Consider the following 25,257-nt stretch of genomic DNA (forward strand, 5'->3'; position numbering starts at 1 on the left):
TTTTGTTAATCTAGCAGCATTGTCTTTCCCATGTTAGGCGTGCCAGTGTCAGTTGTCGAAATCTTTTCAAGATTTCACCTCCAGGTAATCTTGGAAGTGCAGACACAGAGCCTGTGTTGTTGGTTTGGTTTCCCAGAGCATTCACATGAGCGGGCAGGGATTTAACATGGCATGTTTCCTATTCACACTATTCAGTCTGTTGACATGCACGTAGCTTATTTACAGAAAAGTCATGCACAAAACGTCAAGAAAGATGTCTATATCCCCGTCCTGCACTCAGACAGTCTGACTGACTTTGGCTTCAGGTCTTTAATCTTCCTTGACACTCATGACCTGTGACAGACATCTCAACCCAGGGGGAAAACAAAATCTCCAAAATACTTCCAGTCCCAGCTTAGCAAGTAATGTTCTTCAAACTTGCAGGTGTGATAATGACTCTCTTCATGATCCATGGACAGGAAAAACTACAGCCACTGGAAATTACGTCAGGCTCTCAAGGTCCGATGTGTCAGCTTTGGAAGCGAATTGGTTTATTCAGAGACATGAGTGGATGGGCTCACACATCTCCTACCAGGCCTTGTCAGGTGAAAACAGATGAGATGCACAGTAGGTGGCAAAATGCTGTCGCACATTCCTCAACAGTCTGCTTACACCACTGGTAACTGGAGCCAAGGGGAGGCTCACCCAAAAATGGACTAACCAGGTCCGTTTTAGATCAGCGTGGCCTCCACTGCAGAGCCTCACAGGAGCAGTAGAGGCTTCTGCACCAGGAAACAGATGCTAGATCAAGTTTTACAGCCATGTTCCTACATTCAGGATAGGTTGAAATACAAATTCCATACTTGTTGTGGTAGTGTGTCTCCATGTAGCAAAGAATTACCAGTATATGACAAGATAGGGTAAATCCAACATTTCATCTAAAATTCTAACCATGTGAGAGCTTAACAACGCCACCTAAAATATATAAGAACAGAGCATCACATCAAATGAAACCTGCATAAAACTTAACTGTTAAAAGTGTGAGAAAAGATAGATATGGACTTGTTGTTTGAGTTTAGATGCAGTTAGAGTAAAGTCTCAACATGTTTATTTCTTCCTCTTTCCTCCTTGTGGCATCTTTGCACCCAATGCAAATAAGGGATGGTGGTTGTCTAGTCCAGATTAAATTGAAATGGGAATCCCTTCATTAAAATGTCTTTTTTGAAGGTTTGTTTAGTCTTCTAGCATCATAGAAATACCAAGTGGTTTCATGATTCACAGGTCCAATTCAAGCAAGCAGCATTGCTCAACAGAGACGCATCAGTTGTCCATCAAATAATGCCCTTATTGTTTTCTATTTAAAGAAGCTTCCACAGCAATTCTGTTCAAACTTGTTCCACCCTGTTGACAAAATACCACAATATTCCCATAGCTGCTCTTCTTCTGCATGGCATTAGTATTTATTCCGTGGTGGTACTGTAGCATAGTTTTAGGTGAAAAAATTTTCAAAACGCATGAGGAAGGATTTATTTTTTTCTAGGCTAATTGTCGGAAGTTAAAAGACCGACAAAGTCACCATGATAAGGATAATGGCAATAAAAAAGTATTGCCTGGCAACAAGATTGGCTACTCTGAGAAATCCAGTTTAAGGGAAGTTACAAAGAAAGAAAGCTAAGCTAACACTAAGCTAATATTTTGAATTTGTTCAAAAGATTTACATTGTGAACATTTTACAGCGTAGCAAATTTTTGTGTATGGAGACATTTTGTTTTTTATGACTGACTATGCCATTTGCTAGCATTAATATTTAATCTATAAACATTACCAATCACAATGATCTCTTCTGTCTTGGTGTGCCTCATCAGGATAAAAGTTCTCATGAACATATTGTGTTACTGTGCTGAGTGCTAATTGAAACCATGATATGATGTTTAACATTTTTAATTAAGCCTCTAGATACATTAATGATCCCATAAAAGCCTGTGCTGTAAATCTGTTCATCTTTGCGCCTCTTTTGGAGGTCAGAGGTCTCAGAAGGTCGTGAGGGGTCAGTGTTTTGCGTTGCTCGTTGTGACTCGGCTTTCTTCAGGAAGCGCTGAGGAATGGCGGGTGGTGACAGTTGTCACCATGGTCCTTATGCTGTTTAAAGGAGGTCTTCTCAGCACTTGTTGATGTGTGTCACTTTCAGCTTCTTCACGATGCGTCGGATTTCTCTGAGGTAGCCGTGCAGCAGTTCAACAACACACTTCCATGGATTGCATTCCATTTCCATCTTTTGTGTGTGTGTGTTTGTGTGTGTGCACGCGCGCGTGTGTGTGTGGGTGGGTGTATCAGTTAACAATGTAATGTCTTAGGTGTAACAAAGCATGAGTTTCAAGGATTTCCTGGACAACTGATCAACATATACTGTTATCTGACCTCTTATAATAGTTTTTTTTTTTAAAGAAATGTAGCATAGTTCCGACAGGTACTTGTAACAGAGCATTGTATTCCAGTCTGAGCTCCATCTTCCTGTCATGTCTTCTTTAGATGTTCTGATCCAGAAAGTGCCTTGTCACACAGCCTGCTATTATCTGCCTCCTCCTCCTCCTCCTCCCCCTGGACTCACACTCACCTCCCCATCTGTGGTCTTATAAGGTTACAGAGCAGGATAGATGCAGGAGTGAGTGTGTAAGGGTGTTTGTGTTGGTTCCTATGTTCTGTGGTCCATGATGTCCTCAGGTGAACAGTTCTGAACTGGGCCTGGTTTTGTCTCCGTTTCTGCTTCAGTTCATCCTGGGAACAAATACCTGCACACAAACCTGCAGGTGCAGCTATGGAGGCGTGCACACATATAGAGTGTTTCTTGCTCCACTGTCTTTCTGTTTGTACTTAAAGGATTGTTTTTGTATTATAACTTAACCTGAGTTTTTTTTCTGTTATGACTCTGGATTTGGTAATATTTTGTCTTTGCAAGTAGTTTTGAAATGTTTTTGTAACACTCAACAAAAGCAGGCCTTTCTGCTTACTAAATGTTTATTGCAACATTCTTTCTCTGAAGTCCTCTGAATCAAGAAGGTGCCCTTTAACATAAATGTGCATAGAGGAGTGTTTCAGCAGCTAATTTTCTTTTTGGAGTGCTCCGATCAACCAGGCAAGATTTCATTGGGTGATCACAGGCAGGCAGAAACTAACATGTGAAACCGGTCTTATTTACCGTTCTTATCTCGCTCTGCAAACAGTTGGCATGGGTCAGTTATACCCAGGCTTTAAAAAGTTTTGGTTTTGAGGCAACAAAAATCTTCCATTTTGCTTGTATCTATAATTTAAAATGTTTTCAATCAGTTTTCTTGGGATTGGTCAATTTCCTCCAGCTGACTGAGCTAAGCCTAATACTCTTTGTGCTTCTCATTAACAGAACAAATCTGACTGTTTCAAATTTTCTCCCATCATGAAAAACAGGGACAGTCATTTCTACTGACCTGCGTCTTCAGAGATATTTTTTTTCTTCTGATTGTCTTTGTCTGTCATGAGGCTCCAAGACATCCATGTGTGACTCTCCTTTTTGACTATTTTCATTCCACATGATGATGATTTATACTCGGCTAAGCCAATGTAAACCTGCACTGTCAAAAGAGGTCACTGAAAAAAAAAAAAAAGTCTTCTCTGAGAGTTTATCTAGAAGTTTCCTTGTTGCCGTTTTCCTACTTTAACTCATACTTTCCAAGTATTTCCAGTACTCTATTTTTAGGAGGAGGTTTTTCTATGAATCCCCCCATTATGGCATATTCAATAACATTAATCTGTTTTACTTCACCGTGATTGAAGTTTTCCACTAAGTCTCCTCATCTTAAACCTTATACTGCCAATAGTTCATTAAAGAGCAATAGCTCTGGTTTTATATCTTGGTCTTCAGGGTTTGTGGGTTTGATTTAGTCTCTGTATTATTTATGAATGGACTGCTTCGGAGACATTAGTCAACATTTAAACTCAACGGTTTCCTTTACCCAAATATGAGGAGCACTTTAGATGACCTGGTTGATATACGGGAAAATAACCATTTCTCAAGTAGAAACATCTCATTTTATAAGATTAGATGAGAGAGAGGGCTGATGAAGATAAATGGGAATCAGAATTAACTATCATCCCTAATTTTCTGTGCATTTGTCCCTTTCATCTCTTCAAGGCAGAAATATTGCACTGTAAAAATGTTGGGTTTGCCCTTGTTCCAGATAACCTCTCAGTTAGGTCAATGTTCCGTCTAACTGGGATGGAAGAAGTCTTTGGGAGAGGCCTTAATAACAGAGCGGGAGCGCTCATACATCAGTCTTCCTCACCACACCAACCACCCTGGCTCCAAACTCAGCCCCCAGACCATATAACAGCATATTAGTTGCTACAATATGCATAACAGTTCAAATTGAACATTTCTGATTTCTGGTTAAGCTTTGCCCTCCGAAGCTGCTCTTGTTTCTTGCTCCTTCCTCATGCTCTTTGCTCAGTTCCTTTTCCTCATTCCTGAGCTCAGCTCTGATTCCCATATGTTGCTGTCATAGCAAAGTCACACTAAAATCTGATAGGTTTATGGTGCTTAAGCTTGTGTCGCTGCCTGATTTTTATCTTCAGAAGCCAAATACAGCTGGATGAGGATGAAAGGCTGCTCCCATTTCACTTTCTGTGAACTTTGGATGTCTTAAACCCAACTGCAGTTTTAACCCCTTTCACACTAGTGGTGGCAAACAGCTGCAAATAAAATAAAACATAAAAAAACTTTCCAAATCGGGTGAGATCTTTTTTCACTTCCAAAGCACAATCTAACAGAAATATTTTTAAAAGCTTAGTTGTTCACATTCCATTACTTTTAAGTCACTGAAGTGGAAAGTTAAGATATAAAGTTGATATAGACAAATTAAATAAAACCTCACTTTCTCTTTGTCATACTTGTGTTATGTGTAATGAGAAGCTTAACCAAATATTTTTCAAGAGCTGAGGCGTGATATTTGGGGATCATTTTGATTAATAAAAATTCCATTGCATTTTTAAAGCCTGAATGAAAAATATATCAGACTTAAATTATTTATCCCATTGTCTGTCCATCTGTCTGTCCGTCCATCCGGAAATCAGAGTATTCTTGTTTACAGGTGCTGTTCCTGGCAAAAATCAGGCACAAGAGTGTAATTCAGTTTCACTGTTGAACATACAGTATGTTTAAAATTACAGTTGGTTAATTTTACTTCAAAGTCAGTTGAATAAAGTTGTATATTGTTTTTATATGTTTACATCTCATCATACTATCTAAACATATTGGGGACAGTGAGGTTGGCGAAGGCTGTAGAAACTCAGTTAAAAAAAATAAAGTTACCCAAATTAAAAAAAGAAAAAATGGACAACCATGGGGACAAAAACAAGCCAATTGTCTCTCTTCAATTGAGTATTTTTTTTTGTAATTGCCTCCACTATATTATTACTGTATTGCCTTTAATAACACAACAGTCAGTACTTCCTTCTGTCCCTCTGTTCCCGCTTTTCCCATCACCAGCTCTGACTCCTGAGCTCTCATATTGCTGCTGCGCTCGACTTATTCTGCCTTGCTGAACCCAGTGAGCTGCAACGTCTTTTCTCCTCTGTCTTTTGTTAACTGAGAAGCTTGAGGCTTCTGAAAGTCTGTCAGCACATAAAAAAGGACAATTAGACTCATTTTGAGGCCAAAACTTCCTTTGATACCACATCATGTTAAGGAGCCAACCATTATTTCGCTTTTATTCCCACACAACAGTACACTTGGTGAAAAACCTGCAGTATCATTTGATAATAAATTAACATTATAGAATAGAGTTTATTGAGTTCCAGTGTTGTTAAGTTTGCTCCCTTTAGCACTGTGGATATCAGGAGCCACAGCGCTCCCCACAACTGAATCTGCAGCTTGTTGTTATCCAGTTGTCAAGACGTGGGACGTCCTTGGTGACAGGTGTAGAGGCCTGAAGCGTAGCTTGTTAACACCAAGGACCACCGCAAAGTTGTCCCCACCCCGAGACGAAACATGTGATCCAACACATTATCACTTAATTAGTTAGGCTCTCTGTTTGTCCCTGAGGAACATTGATTTCACACTTTTTCACCAAGTGCTGCCATTTTACATGGCAGCACTTGTAAGATTTGTTTCAAATTTTAAAGTATATTTATTATTTGTACAATAACAATTTCTGGTTAAGAAGAGTAAAGTGAAGAATACCATTATTTTTTTTACTAGTTTTATGGTTGTGAGCAGGCATCTGTAATCTATATTAGGCGCTGTGGGAGTCGATATAAAATAGGCTTTTGCTATTTTTAAACTAAAACAAAATAAATTCACATTTTAAACCATCTGATTTGATCGACTGTGTCAGTTAGATTTGGTAGATCCTTGTCTTAACTCTGGTTTAGGTGTCAACATTTCCAAATCTAACCTAAAACGAAAGAGTAATTTTACTGGAGTCACTTCAGCATGTATGTGATATCCTGTACGTTTTGCTTTCTCTCACTCTCTCGCAGCCTCAATAAACCACATACATGTTTCCACATGTACTGAAAAATATGATCTGCTAAATATCTTCATACATTTCTGTGCTGCCTCTGACCTCATTAAAAATGCCCAGTCTTCTTCACACGGTAAAAATCTGCACACAAAAATGTTTAAGCTGTCACCGTGAACTAGTTTCAGATAGGTTAGATGGATTTTTGGAGCACTATCTGACCAGTCATGAATCCAATTAAAAGTTGACTGATTAAGTTCAAAAGCTAATTTCTCTATCCATCTCTGTTTTCATTTGTGGAACAAATGCAGAAATATTTATTCGCAGAGATTATGTCATTGCACAAGCCTACATTTTCTGCATGTGCTTGTCACTGAGATTGTGTGTGTTATTCACTACACATATAGCGATGCATACAAACACAATGGGATGCCACCTGTGTGTTTTATGTTACCTCTGAGAATCATTTGTAGTGCAGGCTGTTGTTTCAGGAGACCTTTCTTTCCATGTTTGGCTTTTTAATTTGCAGGGAATCACCCATGACCCGCAGCATCACACGCTGAAGCCCATTTTCAGCCTCCTGTAATGAAAAGCGTAGCTCTGTCGTCAGTTGGTAATAAAGGCGCATTAGGCCCAAATGGCCTGCTGATAGGCTCCCTGTTGTACAATCAGTCCTTTGATCTCCATCAGCAAACCTACACCATCACCACATGTATCTATGGAGTATTTTTCATGTTTCTGCAACAACACATAAAATAAAATTCACTTTTTGCTGTTTCATCTGGCAATCATTCAGACTAACTTTTTTTACTTCTTCTGTCTTCAGGATCAGAGCTTCCCCAGGACCTCAGTGTACTTGCCGCCACCTCGTGGAACGCCACAGAAGGTAACATAATAATAATAATCTTTTATACCAATGTGAACACATTTTTAAGAGTCACATCTTGCTGATGTGTTGTCTATAGAGTTTTGAGCTCTAATCAAATTTTTAAAATAATATTCACTGAGTGCTTTAGAGCCTGTTTATTGTCTATGTGTGTCCTGCTGCTTATAATTGATGGAAAGGCTTGCAGTATGTTTGTCTACAGCAGGGGTCCCCAAGCTATGGCCTGTGGGCCGGACACTTGGTCTGGCCCGCCTCCTCATTTGGTCCGGCCCCCTGAACAATACCAGAGAGCATTCAGTGTTTTTTTTTCATATATATGTGGATTTTTCTTCAACCACCAGGGGGGCTCTTGAGCAGATATGAAACTTAGTTTCCCTCAATGGAATATATACTAGTCAGTACCAGTCACCGTTTCGCTCACGGTTTTTTTTCCATTTGCATTCTGGGTAAAAATCTATCTACAAACGCGAATATGTCGTCGGCAGTAATCCAGCCCCTTCCTCTGCCCCCCCCGGTCCACAGCTACAAATGAGGCATTGTTCAAATTTTCACTGAAAAACTTATAACTGCATTATGTGGACGTTATTATCAACCTAGAAAACCTGGTTTTGTTTTTGTGCATCTTCATTGTACTTTTTTTATTTGGTAATCTATGCTTACTTATCTGTGGGAATCAACTGTTTACAACCTTAGACTTTTTTGTCGACCTACATTTGTGTTTATCTACCTGCATTAATCCATTGTAGAAATGCCTTCCACTGCACTTGCAGTCTCAAAACATTTGGGTTATGTCTCTATCTACATTGCACATCTAGAGACTGAATTCTTGCTCATTCTGGTTTGTTCACAGTCAATTTAGAGGGGAAGAGTCTGAGAACAGCAATTTTGAGGTTTTCTCACAGATTCAGTTTGATTAAGGTCTGTACTTTGACTGGGCGATTTTAACTTATGAATAAGCTTTGATCTGACCAAGCAGTGTCCACAAACAATTCTTGAAGGCCGATATCTTGCATGCTATAGATACAACACTTATTCTGCTACCCTGGATCAAATGAAATAATCATTATCAGGCTTCGGGATTTGTTTAGTTTCTGTCTATTAGATTTCATTTTCTTGTGTCTGTAAATGTCAGTTAAGTAGGCTTTGTCCTGGTGTGGTCTATGACTATTTCCTGTTCACTTTGCTAAAAGAAGAAGGCAGGGAAGAGATGTAAGATGTCAGGGTTGCCTTCACCTACTTTATATGTTTTACTTGTAGTCAGATCATCAAATTGTGGAAGGAAAAAATATTTTTGCCATAATCAGAATTCAGTTGAACTTGTGGTTCAACTGAATTCAGATTTTAGCATTCAGTTGAACCAGTTGAATGCCATAATCAGTTGGTTATCATTTTTAAAGGTTTCTGCAATGGATTTTCTGGAGTTGGACATTCGGCCAGGCTCATTTAGTGGACAAAAAATTGTCTGGAAAACAAGCCAAGAATTTAGCTGATGAGGGTAATAATTGTACGTTAGACCACCTCCGAGTCATGATAAGCTGTTGATTTGTCATCCACAAATCATTTTTTTCTGCCAAGCAAAATGCCCCTGCAGATGAATTCTACTTGATGACAAGGATGAAGCTGGAGAAATCTCAAAACTTCTAGTGAACCTGTGTGAATCCCTGAAATATGCCTTTCATCTGGTTCAGAACTGGTGAAGATATCTGGAAAGATGAACTGTCTAACAGACTCATTTCTCTGAGATCAATAACACTCCAAGCAAAATATATTTTTGTGCGATGAAAATAAATTGTCATGTCTCCTGCAGCTTGTCAGGCTTTCTTCAGCACTTCCCATCAGAGGAAGCAGCTGTTGTTCTCCTGTCAGAGCTGAAGCGCTTACTGAGCCAAATCCACAACGTTTTCTGGATATTTTCACTAAACTCCTGCACAATGTAATCAGTCAAAATCTGCTCCTCCCCTTGGTTTCTCCTTGAACTACCAGGATCCGCCTAAATTCCCACGAAGAAACACAGCCATGGAAGACCTGGAGTATGAAACTTTGATGGATGTGACCTTTATTTATTTTTTTTTTCATTTTTTGCTCTTTGTCTGGTTTAGTTTAATTCAACTCTTGCAAAGCCAACACTCCCACAACATCCTTCCCACGACGCGTACACAATAAAAAGGCATTTTCAAGCGGACAGGCATAAAGGCAAACAGTAGTTTCTGGATATGATTGAGCAGTTCAGCGGAGATAATGATTACTGAGAGCAATCAGGGATGTTTAGAACATCATAAATACAACCAGGAGAAGATCCAAACAAATCACAAAGCCTGCTTCGTTTTTCCACAGCATAAAACATTTAAACTTGTAAAACAGTGCGTCAGCATTTTGAGCTTAGCATCCACATCTGTTTTTACTCTAATGAAGTGGTCATTGTAGTTCTTGTTTTGTCTGCAGGCAAATAAAGTTGTGTTTTACCAGCATGGCACAACAATAAGATGGTATGGTGATGTCGGTGTGTATCGGTACCATGAAGTCATAATGCCGAAGACCCTCAATGTGCCGATAAAATCGGAGGCGATGGTGGTTTACTAATTTTCAATATTTTAATCTTTCTCTCTTACCTTTTAGATTGTCCTATTGTACAATGATTCAACTTTTATTATATCAATCATAACCAGCAGTCTGTTAAATTAAAATACATTTTTAAATGTATTTAATTTAGTAAAAGTAATACTAGTAAGACATTGATTCATTACACAGAAATATACTGTATATCTAATGATTTTGTTCTGTTAACATTCATTGGTAAGGCAGCAAATTATAGTTTCTTGGAAGGTTTAAATGTTACATTAGACCAATATAAAAGGACTTTCAATGCAAAGTTTTAAGTTGTTGCATCTCATTTTATTTATTTAGTTTTCATACATTTTCCAAGTTCAATTTGTAACATTTAGCAAGACTACTCAGTATGTATGATTCTCAAAAGAGAGGAAGTAAAGATGACTCACTCGGATGTGCATTTTTAGACTAAACACAAACATTCCAAACTTGCTTTAAGCTCCAAACATTGGTTTCTTGGATGCTTCATCATCTTATTTTTTCTAAAAAAAAAAAAAAATATATATATATATATATATATATATATATATATATATATATATATATATATATAAATGTTCAAAATTTGAAACAATATCGCCTTTAGATTATCAGAAGAGATAAAAAGTGCATAACATTTTGGATTCACAGTAAACCCAAGACCTATGTAGACTGTTTCATATTTTCTGGCCATTTTCTGCTGGATATCTTTACTTGCCCCTGACACCTCCGCCATTTTGCTTTTCACTCCCATAAACCTCTCTATTTCTCGTCCTCCGTCAGTCCTACACACTGGTGTGCTTGACTGTAGGCTACTTCTTCTGCTGGGTTGAACAGGCAACCTGTTGATTAGTTTTAGCAGTAGTGCCACCTAGTGACCAGAGGCTTGTTTATCATTCAAGCATGAATGAAGAATATTCTAACAAGTGCTCCTTGCTCTCACATTTTATGCAACTGAAATATTTACATTTTTTATCCACCAACAAACCTATCCAGAAGCAAATATTTCTGGCCATAATTTATAGTTGGAAGGGCCAGTTCTGGGATCCTCTCCGCCTTTGCCTCTCCGTACATGGCACAGTGCTACAGTTCAGATTTCATATCGGCTGAGAATGTTTAGTGAGCCGTGGAGACTCTTAGGTTTCTGAGCCTTCCTGAAAGGATCTCTTGCTCAGCTTTTCTATATGTGTGGTATTACGAACAGACGCGTTTGCTTGCAGAATACAGTTTCAGTGGTGAAACGAAGAGGTTGCTCTGAGCATGTAAAGGTCTCTATCTCGCTGGTTGTGTTTACAGCTACGTGTCCGCACGTGAGCGTTTGATTGCACCAAAGTACAGCAAGGGGAAAATGTGCACCGATGACAGGGCAGCATTTTAGCCGCCCGCCACATTAAAAGACAATCCTCAGCGAGGGTTTAAGTTTCAACATGCCCCCTGTGCCAAATACCACAACACTTACCACAAGACGATTACATACAGAGGCTTAGTTACACAGACACATGTTCCTCCTCTACACCTCTTTTCTCTCCTTTTCTAATCTCATTGAGCTTTATTGTCAGTAGTTATAACAGCTAATGGAGTACGTAGACACACCACTCCAAAAATCATTTTCTTTTCCATCAACCCAACTAATGAAACACTATTAAAGTGAGTCACTGTTCTGACCCTCCTCCCCCAGCCTTCTGGCAAAAGCACCTTGTCTCATTTAAAAGTATGTGTGTGTTCAGATGCAATACTAGGTTAACCAACGAGTGGGCAGAATTTGGTCCTCTAAATGTTGACTGCACATGTAAGCAGAGATTCTCTGCAGACCTCCATGCCTTTTTGTTGATGGTTTGGCACTCGGATCACAGAGACCCAGGAGTAAGCTTGCACAGTCGAACAGTCATATACCCTCATCAGGATGAATGCGACACCCATTGCAGCTGACCTTTATCTGCACCCATCCATGTGTAGTTTTACCGCTAAACATGGTGAAGTTGTTTCCGTAAAGTAAGACTACGGTGCAGCAGATGACTTGTTGGAACTCGTTTGGTCGGAATTGCACTTTAGCTCAATTTTAGACACAACACAATGAATACTTTTTCTTTGGTCTTCTATTGCCCCTTCTCCATGGGTATAGTATTAACAAGTTCTTCACCAGTCAGCTCTTCCAGGTAATTCCCATTTTTGTGGAATTACCTCAGGGATGGTACAAGTCGGGTCAAACCAGGTATTGCGAGCAAGCGATTTGATTGGCAGCAGACTGCATTCGCTGACTGACTCGTGGATTTTCATCACTTGATGACCAAGATGGTATTTGTGGAAGGTACAGCGTCAAGTGGAAGAGGCAACCCACAATAAACAAATATACAGAGCGATTTTGGAGAAACTGAACACTCAAGGGTACACACAAAAAGTGACATCAATGGAGATTCAACCACACAGCCCGCCCACATTCACGCCCACATAGCGAGGAGCACACTGTCAGTGGAGACACACCCCAGCTTGGCCAGAACCAAACCAGATATTAACCATCTGGACTGAGACTTGACAATGGAGACGGGGCTTATGAACTCACACTTACATCACCTTTAACTGACTCCAAACTCCATGCAGAAAGAGCCCAGGCTGGGATTCGAACCTAGAACCTTCATGCTGCAAGTCAACTGATCCACTGTGAAGCCATATGGGAAATTTGCCTTAAATTATTGGCTGTCCTCTTCACACAGACACAAAAAGGATTCATTTCATGAATATTTAATATTAAATTTAACAACAGAGCAATTCGAGCGATATTAATAAATAATCAAAACAACAGAAGATACCTTTAAAAAAAATACTGTAAAATGTAATAAAAATATACAATCTTGTTAAATCCCACATTTCTTCCCACTGAGACAACTAAAATTACACACATATCACATCAGGACCAGAAAATGAGAACATTTTATCAGTTGAGAACTTTCAAAATAACAAACTAATGCAAACCAGGAAACTTGGAGCTTTGAAGAAAATCCAAGAAAAAAAGTGCTTCTGATGTCCTCTACAAATGTTTTATAGGGATGAAACCTCTTACTCTGGTCGTGCAACAAATCACATGACGGCTGCTTATTATTGCACCGAGCAGTACTAATAGTTTGACTCCACACTGAGGTCATTTTATCTTTTAAAGACGTGAGTCTGCTAATGCAGTAAATTCAATACACACGACACAGAAGATTAGAGGAAAACAATGTTATGTTATTTAGAGCGAGTAAAAATAGCCTAAAAAAACAATGACGCAGTCATGGCTGCTTATCTTAGATGAGTTTTTGAGGCATTGGAAATGTTAACATAATCAAAGAGGACAAATCAAATAAAAAAAAACAAACAAAGTGCAGATTAGCAAAATGGCTGCATAAACAAGCTGTGATTAAAAAAGAAATGTCACAAATTAGCTCCATAAACTTCTGGATTACATTTTCTTTTCTTCTCATTTTATAATGTCAGATCAAATCTTAAAGAGGGCCCAAGTTTTTCATTGAGACAACGCATCAGAAACTGGGTCTAGATCCCTGCAGACTCTCTCGTTTCTATTATGCTGTCTCCTTTTCACAAATAAGTGAGATTTAGTTACTTTCCTGCCTGGAAATGCTTTTCAGTAGAGTTGAGGAGGAGTTGAAGAAAAAACATAAGGAGGATATGAACATTTTATGTAGCAGAAAATAAATCATAATATTACAAGTTGTAATGGAGGAAAGACATTTTTTCCAGATGGTCTTACTTGGATTTACTGAAGGATTTGGTCTCTATAAAGAAGAGACTGAAATCTGCAAATATTGAAGACGTTTGTTTATAATATAGTGACAAAGGAGGACAAATACAAAGTAAGTGAGAAGGGAGAGAACTGACACAAGTTTGCTGTTCTTGGTGGAGTTCTCCACATGTTGTCAGACATTTGTCAAGTCTTGGGTTTAACAGAACTCGAGTCTTCCCCTGGGCTGATCAGCCATTCCTTGGTGCCCTTCATTTTTGACCTTGTAGCCATTTTGTAGGTTTTGGTCACATCAGCCGCTTCAGTTCTCTTTGGTGGTACAACCCCAGCAGCGGTTTTTCCTTCTGTAATTGCCCCTTCAGCTCAGTTGAGGATTTGTTTGGTTTAACCAGGATTTCTTTGTGACTTATTTGGATTATTATAATTTAATGCATTACTATTTTGTGTTGTAATTGTTACTTCACATAGATTTAGTTAATACGCAGTTCAAAAGCGGACTATATTTGTCGACCTTTCATAGAAGGGTCCATGATTCTTCAGAAGTAGGAGAAGAAAACTTGAGTTAGAGGGAAAAAAAGATGGGGAGTTTTCTTTCTGAGAGGGATTTTCTGAGCTCCCATACTCTGTCATAAATCATTACCATTATGATTTGTTCACCCTTTTTATTCTCTAAAGTTTATTTGAATAAATGATCTGGCTCCTCATCTTTGGATTAGTCAGAAATATGACAAACTCCTTCTCTTCCAGTTTGTATTGTCAGAAACATTCACTGATGGCTTTAAATCTGCAAATACTTGATATCGCCTCAATAAATGCTTAAAACTGTCTATTTAAATAGTTCAAACACTAAAATATACCGTAATATGCACAGTGGAAAGTGTCTTAGCCCTACCTCAGAACTTCATAAAGAAACAGGCCCTTTTTTTAAAAAAAAAAAAAAAAAAAAAAACTTGCTGAAAACTGATTCCATTGTATACATACGTCCGTTCATATTTTTCACATTGTAGAACTCTTGGAGTTTGAGGAAATATGAGGTCCTAGTCCAGGTTGACTTCCTATTAAGTCCAGATTGCAGTCCAGTCTGAAAATTGCTGCTGTTGGATGAAAACAAGCAGAGCACCAAATGGAAAAGAAGACAATTCCTGTAAACACATCCTTAATGGGAACTTTATTGAAAACAGGAAACCGTGGTGGTCTTTGTTTGTTTTTTGGGTACAGAGGGTTCTTCAGCCTCTAATAGTGGCGTAGATGTAAAAGTGCAATATTTTGCTTCGCCCTGTTTCAGTTCGAACAAACCTCCACAGTATATTTTCCTCGCCAACTTTTCTATTCACTCATGTTCATCCGACGAGTATTTGAGATTTCCCCTCCATGTGCTTCTTCGCCTCTGTTTGTCTTGGCCAGTTTGTGAAACCAGAAGCATTTCTGCATACCTAAGCTTGGGTTTTGGGGTTGAAGGAACTTTCCGGAGTTTTTTTATGACATTAAGACCAATGTTTTCCAGCACATTAAACTCTTAGGTGGCTTTCCAGGAAGCTTTTTTTTTTTTTTCTAACCACATTTAGGAAAGATATGGTGAAGATAATCTTGCATTCATTTTTTTTCCCGGTTTTCAAATAGCATGCCATGTATCAGTGTTAAACTCTGGGTTCTGGTAAATTTGGCACTTAAAAGAGGTGTATAATTTATATAGCTGGTCGTAAAACATAAGTTGGTGCCCACAGAGCAAATTTGCTTGCTATTATCATCTCTCCTTTTCAGCCATTAGGAGTTGACTTTAGTTGTATATAATAGTTTTTAAAGCTATTGATGTACATTTAAATGAAGTTCTGTTCAGGTGTTTTGGTAAGGTTTCCACATTTAAATGCAATGTTTATGAATACAAAATAACTTTTAGGAAATTAATAGGGGGATTGTCAATTACAGTAATAGCTGCACAATTTTCACTGTAGTTTCAATGTGTGCAAAATTGCTATTGCAAAGGGATGCATGGATGCAATTTGTGGTCGGATATCATATTTCTCTGCATGCTAATAATATATCTGGGAAGTTGCATGGTCTCCAGCTGCCTTCGATGCCCACCACATGTGTATTTTTAGTACGTAAAATGCAACAGCTCACATAAAATGGTTGGGAAACTGCATTGATGAAAAAGAAAGTCAAGAGTCATTAAAATGTAGGTTAATAATAATATGTTATTGTAGTATTCAAAAGTATTGCAATTACGTATTTACCTTGATATTAATTACAGTCATTTGGCCTATTATTGAATAGGCTAAGAACAAACAGCACCTTATCGATTATCAGGTAATAAACATTGTCATTCCAGTATCATTGCGTGGAATTAAAATGGACTGCTTGAATGCAATATTTGGTAGGTTTTTATATTTCAATTGCCAATCATGCATATGCTGCATGGACATTGAATACTCTTGCTGCCTATACTTGACATAGGATTTAGTAGCAGATGTGTCAAAGACAGGGAGATTGGTGCAAAACTTGTGGTAACGAGAAAAAACTGTGCATGTAGGTTAATTACAAACGATATCATCATTAGTTTTCATAAATAATAACTGCATCTTTTCCTGTTTTTTTGTAAAACACTTGAGAATAAATATTTTTCCCCCAGTGGATGGTGGAGGTTTTTTTATTATTATTATTTTTTAATGTAAAGGACCAGACATTGTTTTACATGGATTTGTAATGAGAGTTTTGATTTGTTGTGGAGGAAGGCTGTAGATATTTCTGGCAAAACATCATAGTGAACAGTTGGTCCTGTTTTCTCCAGTGTGTTTGGTTGTCATTCTTATATTATGTTCAGATTTAGGGGTTTTTAGTTGTTTTGTGAATATCCAATTGGATGCCACCATCTGTCTAGATGTTAGAATATACAGAGTAATTTCAGAGTAACAATTTTCATTATCTTCTGTAAGTGTTCACATTTTTGTGGCAAACATTTTGCCACGTACTGAAAGCTGCAAAATGCAGCAAACTGCCCCAAAACCTGGCTTAAGCCCAACTTGGTTCTGGTGGGGACCTCATACTTGTTTTAATGGGTTACATAAACACCTTTAGCCTTGTGGTTGGGGCCAATGTCTTCTTTATGATGTGGAATGTACGATGTCAGTTAGATGGCAACCACAACATTTATTTAAGGGCTTACTTACATTTTTAAATACTTAGCAGCTATGTTTATGGTTAGAGGGGCGAAGTTATTACACTACATGCACATGCTAAATGAGAGTAAACCAGAGTTTGCATTCCCCATTTAATTCTTAAGCTACAGACAAACAAAAATCTATTCCTAAAACATTGTTATTGGACAAACGTCTCTTTGCAATAACACCGTTTACCCGCTTTAAGTAATTATCATGCATGCAATTAAAGGGAAACTTTATTTTTCCTTTTATCTCATTAAAATGACATACTTTTCTTATTGAAGCAGAAACCTTATTCTGGGAGTAATTTTCTCCCAGATGCAGTCGGATGTTTTTCCAACAACAATGCTAGGATAACTGCAACCAAACAAAACCAGAATAGATACAAATGACTTAAATTGTTGGTCTTCATTGTAATATTTGCAGTTACTGATGCAAAAAAGAGGTCATGTGCAAATCATGAGGCAATTTACACCAGAGTCGTCAGAATAATCAGGTTGCCTGTTGTGATTTTAACTATTAGGACAAATTTGAAAGGAGAATTTTTTTTAAAATTATTTTTCTGTGAACAAGTTCCTTCAGTTACACACCATGTTTTATGCTGAAATAACGTCATTACTTGAGCTAATTGTGAGCTATGTAACATCATGTGGTAAAATATAATGCAAGTATTTAACACTTGTAACTTGTTTATTCAAAGTTGACTTTTGCTTTGTAACTTGTCCTAGATGTGTTTTAGAAAAAGTGCTGTAAAGATGTGGAATTTATTTAAAGAGCAAAAGGAAAAGAAAAGCTGGCAAAATGCTAGTGTGCAACCTAACCACTTCAGAAAGCAACTCAAAACAGGCTCAAAACCTAAATGTTGTGGGTTCTCTAACTTCTTCAATAATTTATGTTCTTCTCCTTCATAAGCTTCTGCTTTAAGTAACTCAAACCTCAGGGTCTCTTACCGCATCTTACGATGAAAAGTGAAAATAGGTGTCACAGCTAAGGTGACCACAGAACGATGTGCAAAACCAGCCTTGGGACTGAAATCAATCATTTGTTTTGCACCAATTTTTCCAGCTGATTTTATGTATTTTCTAAATCTTCTGCTTTTATTTCGTACCTACAGATAGAAATTGAAGGCAGTAATGTTGCTCAATACAACTCTTATCCTGTTATTTTTGTATCCTACTCATCCTGTCTGTCTTCTAGGGGCATTTATCCGGCTCGAAGCTCCCATGAACAACATAACAACGTCGCTGGGTCAAACAGCAGAGCTTATTTGCCGTGTGTCCGGGAACCCGCAGCCTGTCGTGCGTTGGCTGAAAAACGACGCCCCAGTGGTGCAGGAGCCAAGGCGGGTCTCCTACCGGTCCATGTCGTACGGATCACGCCTGCGAATTCGCAACCTGGACACCACAGACACAGGCTACTTCCAGTGCGTTGCGACCAACGTGCATGGTACCGTTTCCACAACAGGGGTTCTGTTTGTCAAATTTGGTAAGAACATCTTAAGTGATCTTGTTGAGTGATTTACGAAAAGAAAAACTTACTGCCACACATATATCTTTGTACAATGACAAGGCTTTTCCTCTGCTCATCTTTTCCAAGCTCATCAGCAACACTTAAACCAGCTGATTCCTCTCTTCGTTGGCTGCTTGCATAGAGAAAATCTGGAAGCAATATTGTTTATCCTGTCATAAAATTCCCCTTGTCTTCTTTTCCAGATCCACTCCCTACACCTCTATCAGGACGGCCAACGTAAGTTGCTTTTCTTCTGCACATTTTTCTTTCCATCTGTCAGATCGTGCAGTGCAGACTACAGGGAATCTGAGACTTTTATAACTTAGTTATATAAATTATAGACCTAAACCTAAGAGATTCATGCTAATCGTGGGTTCCAAAAGAATGATTTTTTTTTTAGTAATCATGTTTCGCCTGTGTCTAAAGTAAAAACCACATAAATGAACAAGACAAATATCACTGATTAAACAAAAAACAAAGATCCACCAAAATATTTCATAAAGTTGTGTGATGTTCTGATTTTTCTATTACTTTTGTTAATCATATGTTTTTAACATTTTTTTTCCCAATATTCAATTCAATTTGTATTGTTTACAAATAAAGGGACAGCAGAAAGAAAATGCAAGAAAATGCAAGAAAATGTGAATTGTCCCCCAGACATACAACATTAAAAAGACTGAAAACATTTGTACCAAAAACTTTGGCAGTTTGTCAGGTTTTTCCCCAAGATGAAAATAATCATTTTGATCCATATATTGCACATTTTGTTATAAATATAAATTGAAGGTTAGATGTTCAAATTTAACTCTATTTAAAAATGTAATGTAAAAATACTTATATTCAGTACACACTCAAAGAAATAATTTAAATATTTACATCTGTTAACTTTATGATTATAGCTTGCAGCAAATTAAAATCCAAATTCAGTTTTTCAGAAACCTTGAATATTGTGTCAGAGCAATAAAATTATCTTTAATGTAAAAATGTTATTCTATAGCCATTGTGGCTTTTACTGCTATTGGTTATACTGCTGACTTAAAAGTTGTCCAGACGTGATTGACAGGCTCCAAAAGAAGAGACTGGTTGTTCCATGTCTTTTATTCAAGCTGATCAATTGAAAGTTAAGTGGAAGGAAAAAAGTGTGATAGAAAATCCTGCTAGACACGACAACCTAAGAGTAAAAACACTATAGAAATAAAAAATAAAATCAAAATCAAATTTCAAAATGTTATTTGTATAGCACATTTCAGCAGCAAGGCATTTCAAAGTGAATAAAAATGACAAAAAACAACATACATTTTGATAAAGAAAGGACAGATGTAATATCAAAAACAAGCATGTCTGGTGGAAAACTGACCGATGTGAAATGAATCTGATTTAAATGGCGAAGAAAGTAGAATTGCGACTGTTTAACTGGGTTATTGTCGGGGCAGTTGCTCCAGTAGCTACAGGCACTCTTCAACAACTAGAGAGATTATTCCAGATGACCCGAGTGCTCCAGCTGGCTCAACAGCTAAAAGCACAGCCAAAGGAAATGTGTTCGCCAGACAACGTTTGGCCTTAGGAAGGAGCAACACAATTTTACAATCAAGCCCACATTTTCCTGGGGGGCAGTAGGACTTCTGCAGCACAGGTCTGGTGTGATCTCTCTTCCCTGATTCTGAGGGGGGCGAAGGAACATTTTGATTTCTGGTTCTTCGTAAAAGCAACATGCTGCATTCATCTAGTCAAGTAAAAATGAAAGCATTTTGTTTTGTTTTTTTCTTCTTCAGCTCTGTAAGCTCACATGGTTCAAATTTAAATGGTTACTGTTTACTCTCAGCTAACATTGGAATGTGGAATCAAGCAGACCAATGGATGCACACCAGTTGCAACACAGATGCTGGTGCAAAAACACGATGTCCAGCTTGTAACCACAGCCTGCCTGGATAATTGAGACCACTAGGCAAGACATAAACTAAAATATTAACATGTATACAAAGTGCTATAGATGCTTCCTCCCTGAACTCTCACTAAATCTTTGCTCCCTCAAATCCACAAAATGGCAGAATGACCCTCATCTGTCTCTATGGTTTTGATTTTATTGCCTTAAATAGTAACCCAGTTATCTGCCAGCTGTGTGAGCGTACAGCAGAACCAGCCACAGCACTGATTGCTCAACATGAGCAGAACACGGAGGGGGTCTTCAGGGTGGTAAATGAAACCAAACCGAGAACATTCTTTTGGCCGTTGAAACACTTTTGTCAGGATGAAAATTCATTTTGAGTCTGGAAGTTTTCTTTCGCTTTGTTTTGACATTTCCTCAGCTTTATTGAATAAAACACCACAAACTCTGTCTGTTGATTTGATTCTCTGAGGATCAAAGGACACAGCCTGGATGACTTTCCGCAGTGACATTATGCCGAGGCTCACTGCCATGTTCCACACAGCGTTCTGCACATCTAATCTCCGACCGCTGATTGGATAACGTGCATTTAGTAAATCCACCCCCTTGCTGAGATAAATGAATACACAGTCACCTAGAGTCGTACACAAGTCCTTCTATGTGTGCTTTAGCTATTGTCATTTGTTTTTAATTCTAAACCGATTGTGCCTTTCTTTGAGATAGTCAGAGGCATTTACCTCTTTATGCAGTCTAAATGAACTAAAATGAAACTTGCAGAAGGAGAAAAATAGAGGAGTCTGATTTCAGTTTCATATGGCTCCTTGATTATTAAATATGTTTCCAGGTGAACATGGTTTACTTTCTGAATTTTCCAAGCCTTTAAATCAGCAAAAAGTCCATCCTTTACTATAACCATCTCATATTCACGGATTCACATTCACAGATTTTTTCGGAAGCACATATCTAAGAAAATATAGCTTGGAAAGCTAAAATACCTAGCTTCTGTTCTGCTTGGCATTGGCTGGCATTGCCAAAGCAGCCAATCCTGGAGTCCAGTCATTTTCCTTGGTGTATATTGGTTGTATTCCCAAGAGAGGACATAAGAAAGATCAGATGTTAGCTCCTCCAGTTGTGACTAAAACTTTTTGTGCTGTGCTTATTAATGCATATGAAGGTGTATTTTGTGTTTAACTATTGAAATAGGAGGTTATAGGCATCTTCAGATGGTGTATCAAATATTTGCAGATTTCATTTATTGATGGGTGGTTGTGATCTCTAAAAGGCTCTGCATGGTCGAGCCAAAGTGGCAAAATCAGTTCTCATTGTCGCAATTGAGGGACCAAAATCACATCACTTTGTTCTCGACCTCATGTCGTCCACCCCTAACACCACCACCATCATTATATCCTCCTCCGACGAACTTTTGAGTCATTCCTCTCTGCCATAATCGCTGTGCTTACCGTCTTGCGGACCGTGAAGGCAGAGTGCAAAAACAAATATCTTGTAACCACGTTACTACGCATCAGTTCGACTTTGGTCCAACCATGCAGGGCCTTGAATACTGGGGGTCTGCTGTACTGCAAAATCAAACCTTGGGCATCTTTTCAGACTTTTACTGCCTTCTTCTTGCATCTGCTGCAAAGGGACAGAGATGCTACATTTAAGGAACAATAACACATTGAACAAGACCCATTACTATACAGATGTCCCCCCCAAAAATGGGAGAAAATGAACATTTACTGGTTTATTTCCTTCTTACCCTGACATGTTTAATGTGTTGCAGTCAAGCAAAAACTACTGTGAGCTGGTAAGTCATTACAGTCATTACAGACTTCATTTAAACAGACAGCGGCCTGTTTGCACAGCGGCAGAACAACAGTGATATTGTGCTGATTGTCACTGCTGCTCATCGTTAGTGTCACGCCCGACTTATTAGCCGTAGAGTCAAGGTGGCAGCCGTCACGTAGATGAGGTCAGCTAATGATGACAAGGGATGACCTGCGCCTGCTTATTAATACCGCAGCTGTTCAAGCATCAAAACTTCCAACATCTGGCGCAGAACCTTGGGATTGGGAAGTTTACACATTTACTTTTCACCCCCTAAAAAAAAGAGAAGAATTTCTTACTTCCAAACATGGTGGTAAACATAGTGACTAACATTTTCCCGGTTTCTACTATCAACAAATGTTCTTCACAAATTTTGGGGGGAAACGTTTTACACCACCCACTGTGTTGAACCTGAGCACAAGGCGAAATTCAGGTACTGTGTTGTCTTTGCCATGATCCATGCTCTGATTTCCATCCCCTCCACACTGGGCTAGAGTATACACTCTGTGGTGAGCGGGACATCACAGCTGTGTGTGTGTGTGTGTGTGTGTGTGTGTGTGTGTGTGTGTGTGTGTGTGTGTGTGTGTGTGTGTGGGTGTTTGTATCTAACCTGAAGCGTGAGGTTTCAAGGTTAGCCACAGGCAAACTGACAGCTCAGAGGTTAGAGCTCAGAGTCCAGGCAGTGTAGCTTCCTTAAAGTCACGGAGAGAAGCGCATTAAAGCAGATCTTAGTTACAGGAATAACAAGGTTTCTATGCAGTCTAGTAAAGTATGGAATTTCAGTGCACTATGAGTCTGAATAACCATGGGATAAAGAAAACAAAGTATGGGCAAGTATTTGTTATTGCCAGCCTTTTTTCCTATTCATTTTCTAAAAGTGCCATCCATTCATTTATCTTCTCCTTCAGTCTGTTTATTATAGGTTTCATTCAGTGGTTTTATTATGTATAAATGAGTTTAAAGTGCTAAACCCTAAAATTTGAGTCTGGAAATGTTTACAGGAAGCATGCCGCTAGCGCTGGTGTCATTTTCATAGTATAAGAACGTTGAGTGAAAATACCAATGTAGTACCCCCAATAAAGGAGATCAGGAAGGCTGTTAGCTTCTGTGGTAGTGCCACCATTACAGTTTCAACCATTATTTGGTGTTTAAGCTATTCAAATAATTTGAATATTTTATCATTTTTTGGGATTGTCGCCATTGAAGAGATTATAAATAAATGTCAACTGTGTAGAGATTATTGTAGAGGTTTAATTATAAATTCTTTCGATCTAAATTCACATGCATTTGTTCTATATTTGTCCAGGGTTCTGTCCTGAAAAGAAACAATTTATTAATGCAAAACTTGGAGAATGAGAAGCAAATACTGAAATCAGACAAAGATGAGTCGAGTATCTTTTAGTTCGAGCTGAATAATTAGATATAGAAGGCATGTGGCCGCTGCGAGATCTGTCGATTTCCACTGTCTTGCCATTTCGTATTGTTCCGTGATCTGAAAAGGGCAAACTTTGATCACTTTAAAGCCAAAACATTCCAATGAAGTCAAGATTTAATTCAGGAAAATTGTTTGGGCTTCTGGGAAATGTTTGTCACAAATCAGCTTAATATGTGTCTCAAAAATAGAAATGACACCTAAGAAAAGCTTAAACAAAGTTAAGTAAATACTGTAGCTGCTTAATTTAGGAAGGTTAGTGAAGGCTTTGGAAGAAGTTCAAGCTAAAACTGCAAACAGAACAAGCGAGTGGATTTACGTGTGGACACAAAGATGTAAGGGATAAAGCTGATTAAATTGGTGAAACAGATTGCATTTGTAAATAGTTTTGCTCTTTTACTTTGCTTAATACTGAAACTTCTGAACCAAACAAATAAGGAGCAACAGGAGACAGCTATTTTCTGTTCTTCAATTACAATGGATGACATTAACTCTTGTTGCACCTTAGATAAAAGCCCCATAATCTCATCTTTTATTCGATTTATGTCAACAGTATTTTTTCCTTTCGCCTAACTTTTGCCTTGCGGAAATTTATTTACAATTGCTTATATGGGTAGAAAGAAAATCTTGCTTACTTCTTATTAGTCTCCCCCAACTTACCATATCATTATTTTTTTCTGCTCTTTGTGCTGCCATTTTTTTCTTCATCTGCAGAAAATGATGGTTGTGGAGGAAACATTGAGGGTAAAAGGAGGAAAAGAAAAACAGTCTTTTCAGAGTAGGAGGATGGTGTCATCAGTGCTGCATGTTTTCCTTTGATTCTTGGATCTGTGGCAATCAGATGTGATTAGCTGTGTTAGCTGACAGGAGGTTTAAAGTTAAGTCGCATCAGAAGCAGCTAATAACTCCTGAAATGGTTCTTTATCATTGATATCTATATTTTGTTAATTTATATGCTTTAGCAGGTTAAATTTTGTGTCTTGGTGGCTTAAACTGTAAAGGTTTTGATTCTGTATCATACCTTGTATTTCATAATTAATTACATATAGAGACATTCTGTCTGGCTGGTATATAAAAAAGCTTTATCCCAATTCTAATACAGTCCAAGTTTAGGAAGATTTGGTTGATTCTAATAGAACAGAAACAGATTTGTAAGAATCTCACAAGACAATATAGTATTCGGTTTACAAGACGTTTAACAGGACAAAATGATCTGTATTAAGACAAAAAATGAAAATGCGAAAAAGGCTATAAGTGCAAACAAGTTCTTAACTGTTGGTAAGCTCTCAAAAGTCACTGTTTTCAAAAATAAATGTCAACATGAAATGTGGCCAAAAGTTTCCAAAAGCTACACAGTAAACATGTTGGTGAACCTGCTGAAAAATAAATAATGCAAACAATAAAGACCTTTACTTGCTTATTGTTAGTTGTATTGTAATGTTTAGGATTTTTTGTCTTACTTTGGTCTAATTAACATGAAACTTCATTTCATCACTCTACTTATTCCCTTCGCTGTGAAGTTTTGAAGGAAAACCTCACCTCCACCAAAGTGCTTGTGATATTAATACTGGGTTGTACTTTTCAGGTTCTCTGTATTGTGGTTGTCCCAATTAGCTCCACTTTTAAATAAATAGACAGTGCCAGTTTTATAAACATTTAAAGACATAAAGAATTTTTTTTTCTGTTTCCTTTCTGCTGCTCAGCAGGCCCAAATTTATTAATTTGTATTTCCCAATAAATGTTTACTTTCTGGATATAGAAGTTCCTA

The 25,257-nt window shown here is 38.1% G+C and overlaps 1 protein-coding gene across 1 annotated transcript in view; it reads left to right on the forward strand.

The window, feature by feature from the left end:
* Positions 1-7,283: 7,283 nt before the first annotated feature.
* Positions 7,284-25,257, forward strand: part of ror1 (receptor tyrosine kinase-like orphan receptor 1) — a gene marked incomplete at its 5' end in the record, with an annotated part of 49,070 nt that continues 31,096 nt past the window's right edge. Inside the window, 3 exons of the mRNA XM_015038334.1 lie at positions 7,284-7,356; positions 18,034-18,321; positions 18,549-18,582. Coding sequence (XP_014893820.1) covers positions 7,284-7,356; positions 18,034-18,321; positions 18,549-18,582 — 395 coding nt within the window. The remainder of the gene's footprint in view (positions 7,357-18,033; positions 18,322-18,548; positions 18,583-25,257) is intronic.

This window comes from Poecilia latipinna, unplaced genomic scaffold, assembly GCF_001443285.1.
Source record: "Poecilia latipinna isolate Pla-1442-1.1 unplaced genomic scaffold, P_latipinna-1.0 Scaffold438, whole genome shotgun sequence".
Taxonomy (NCBI): domain Eukaryota; kingdom Metazoa; phylum Chordata; class Actinopteri; order Cyprinodontiformes; family Poeciliidae; genus Poecilia; species Poecilia latipinna.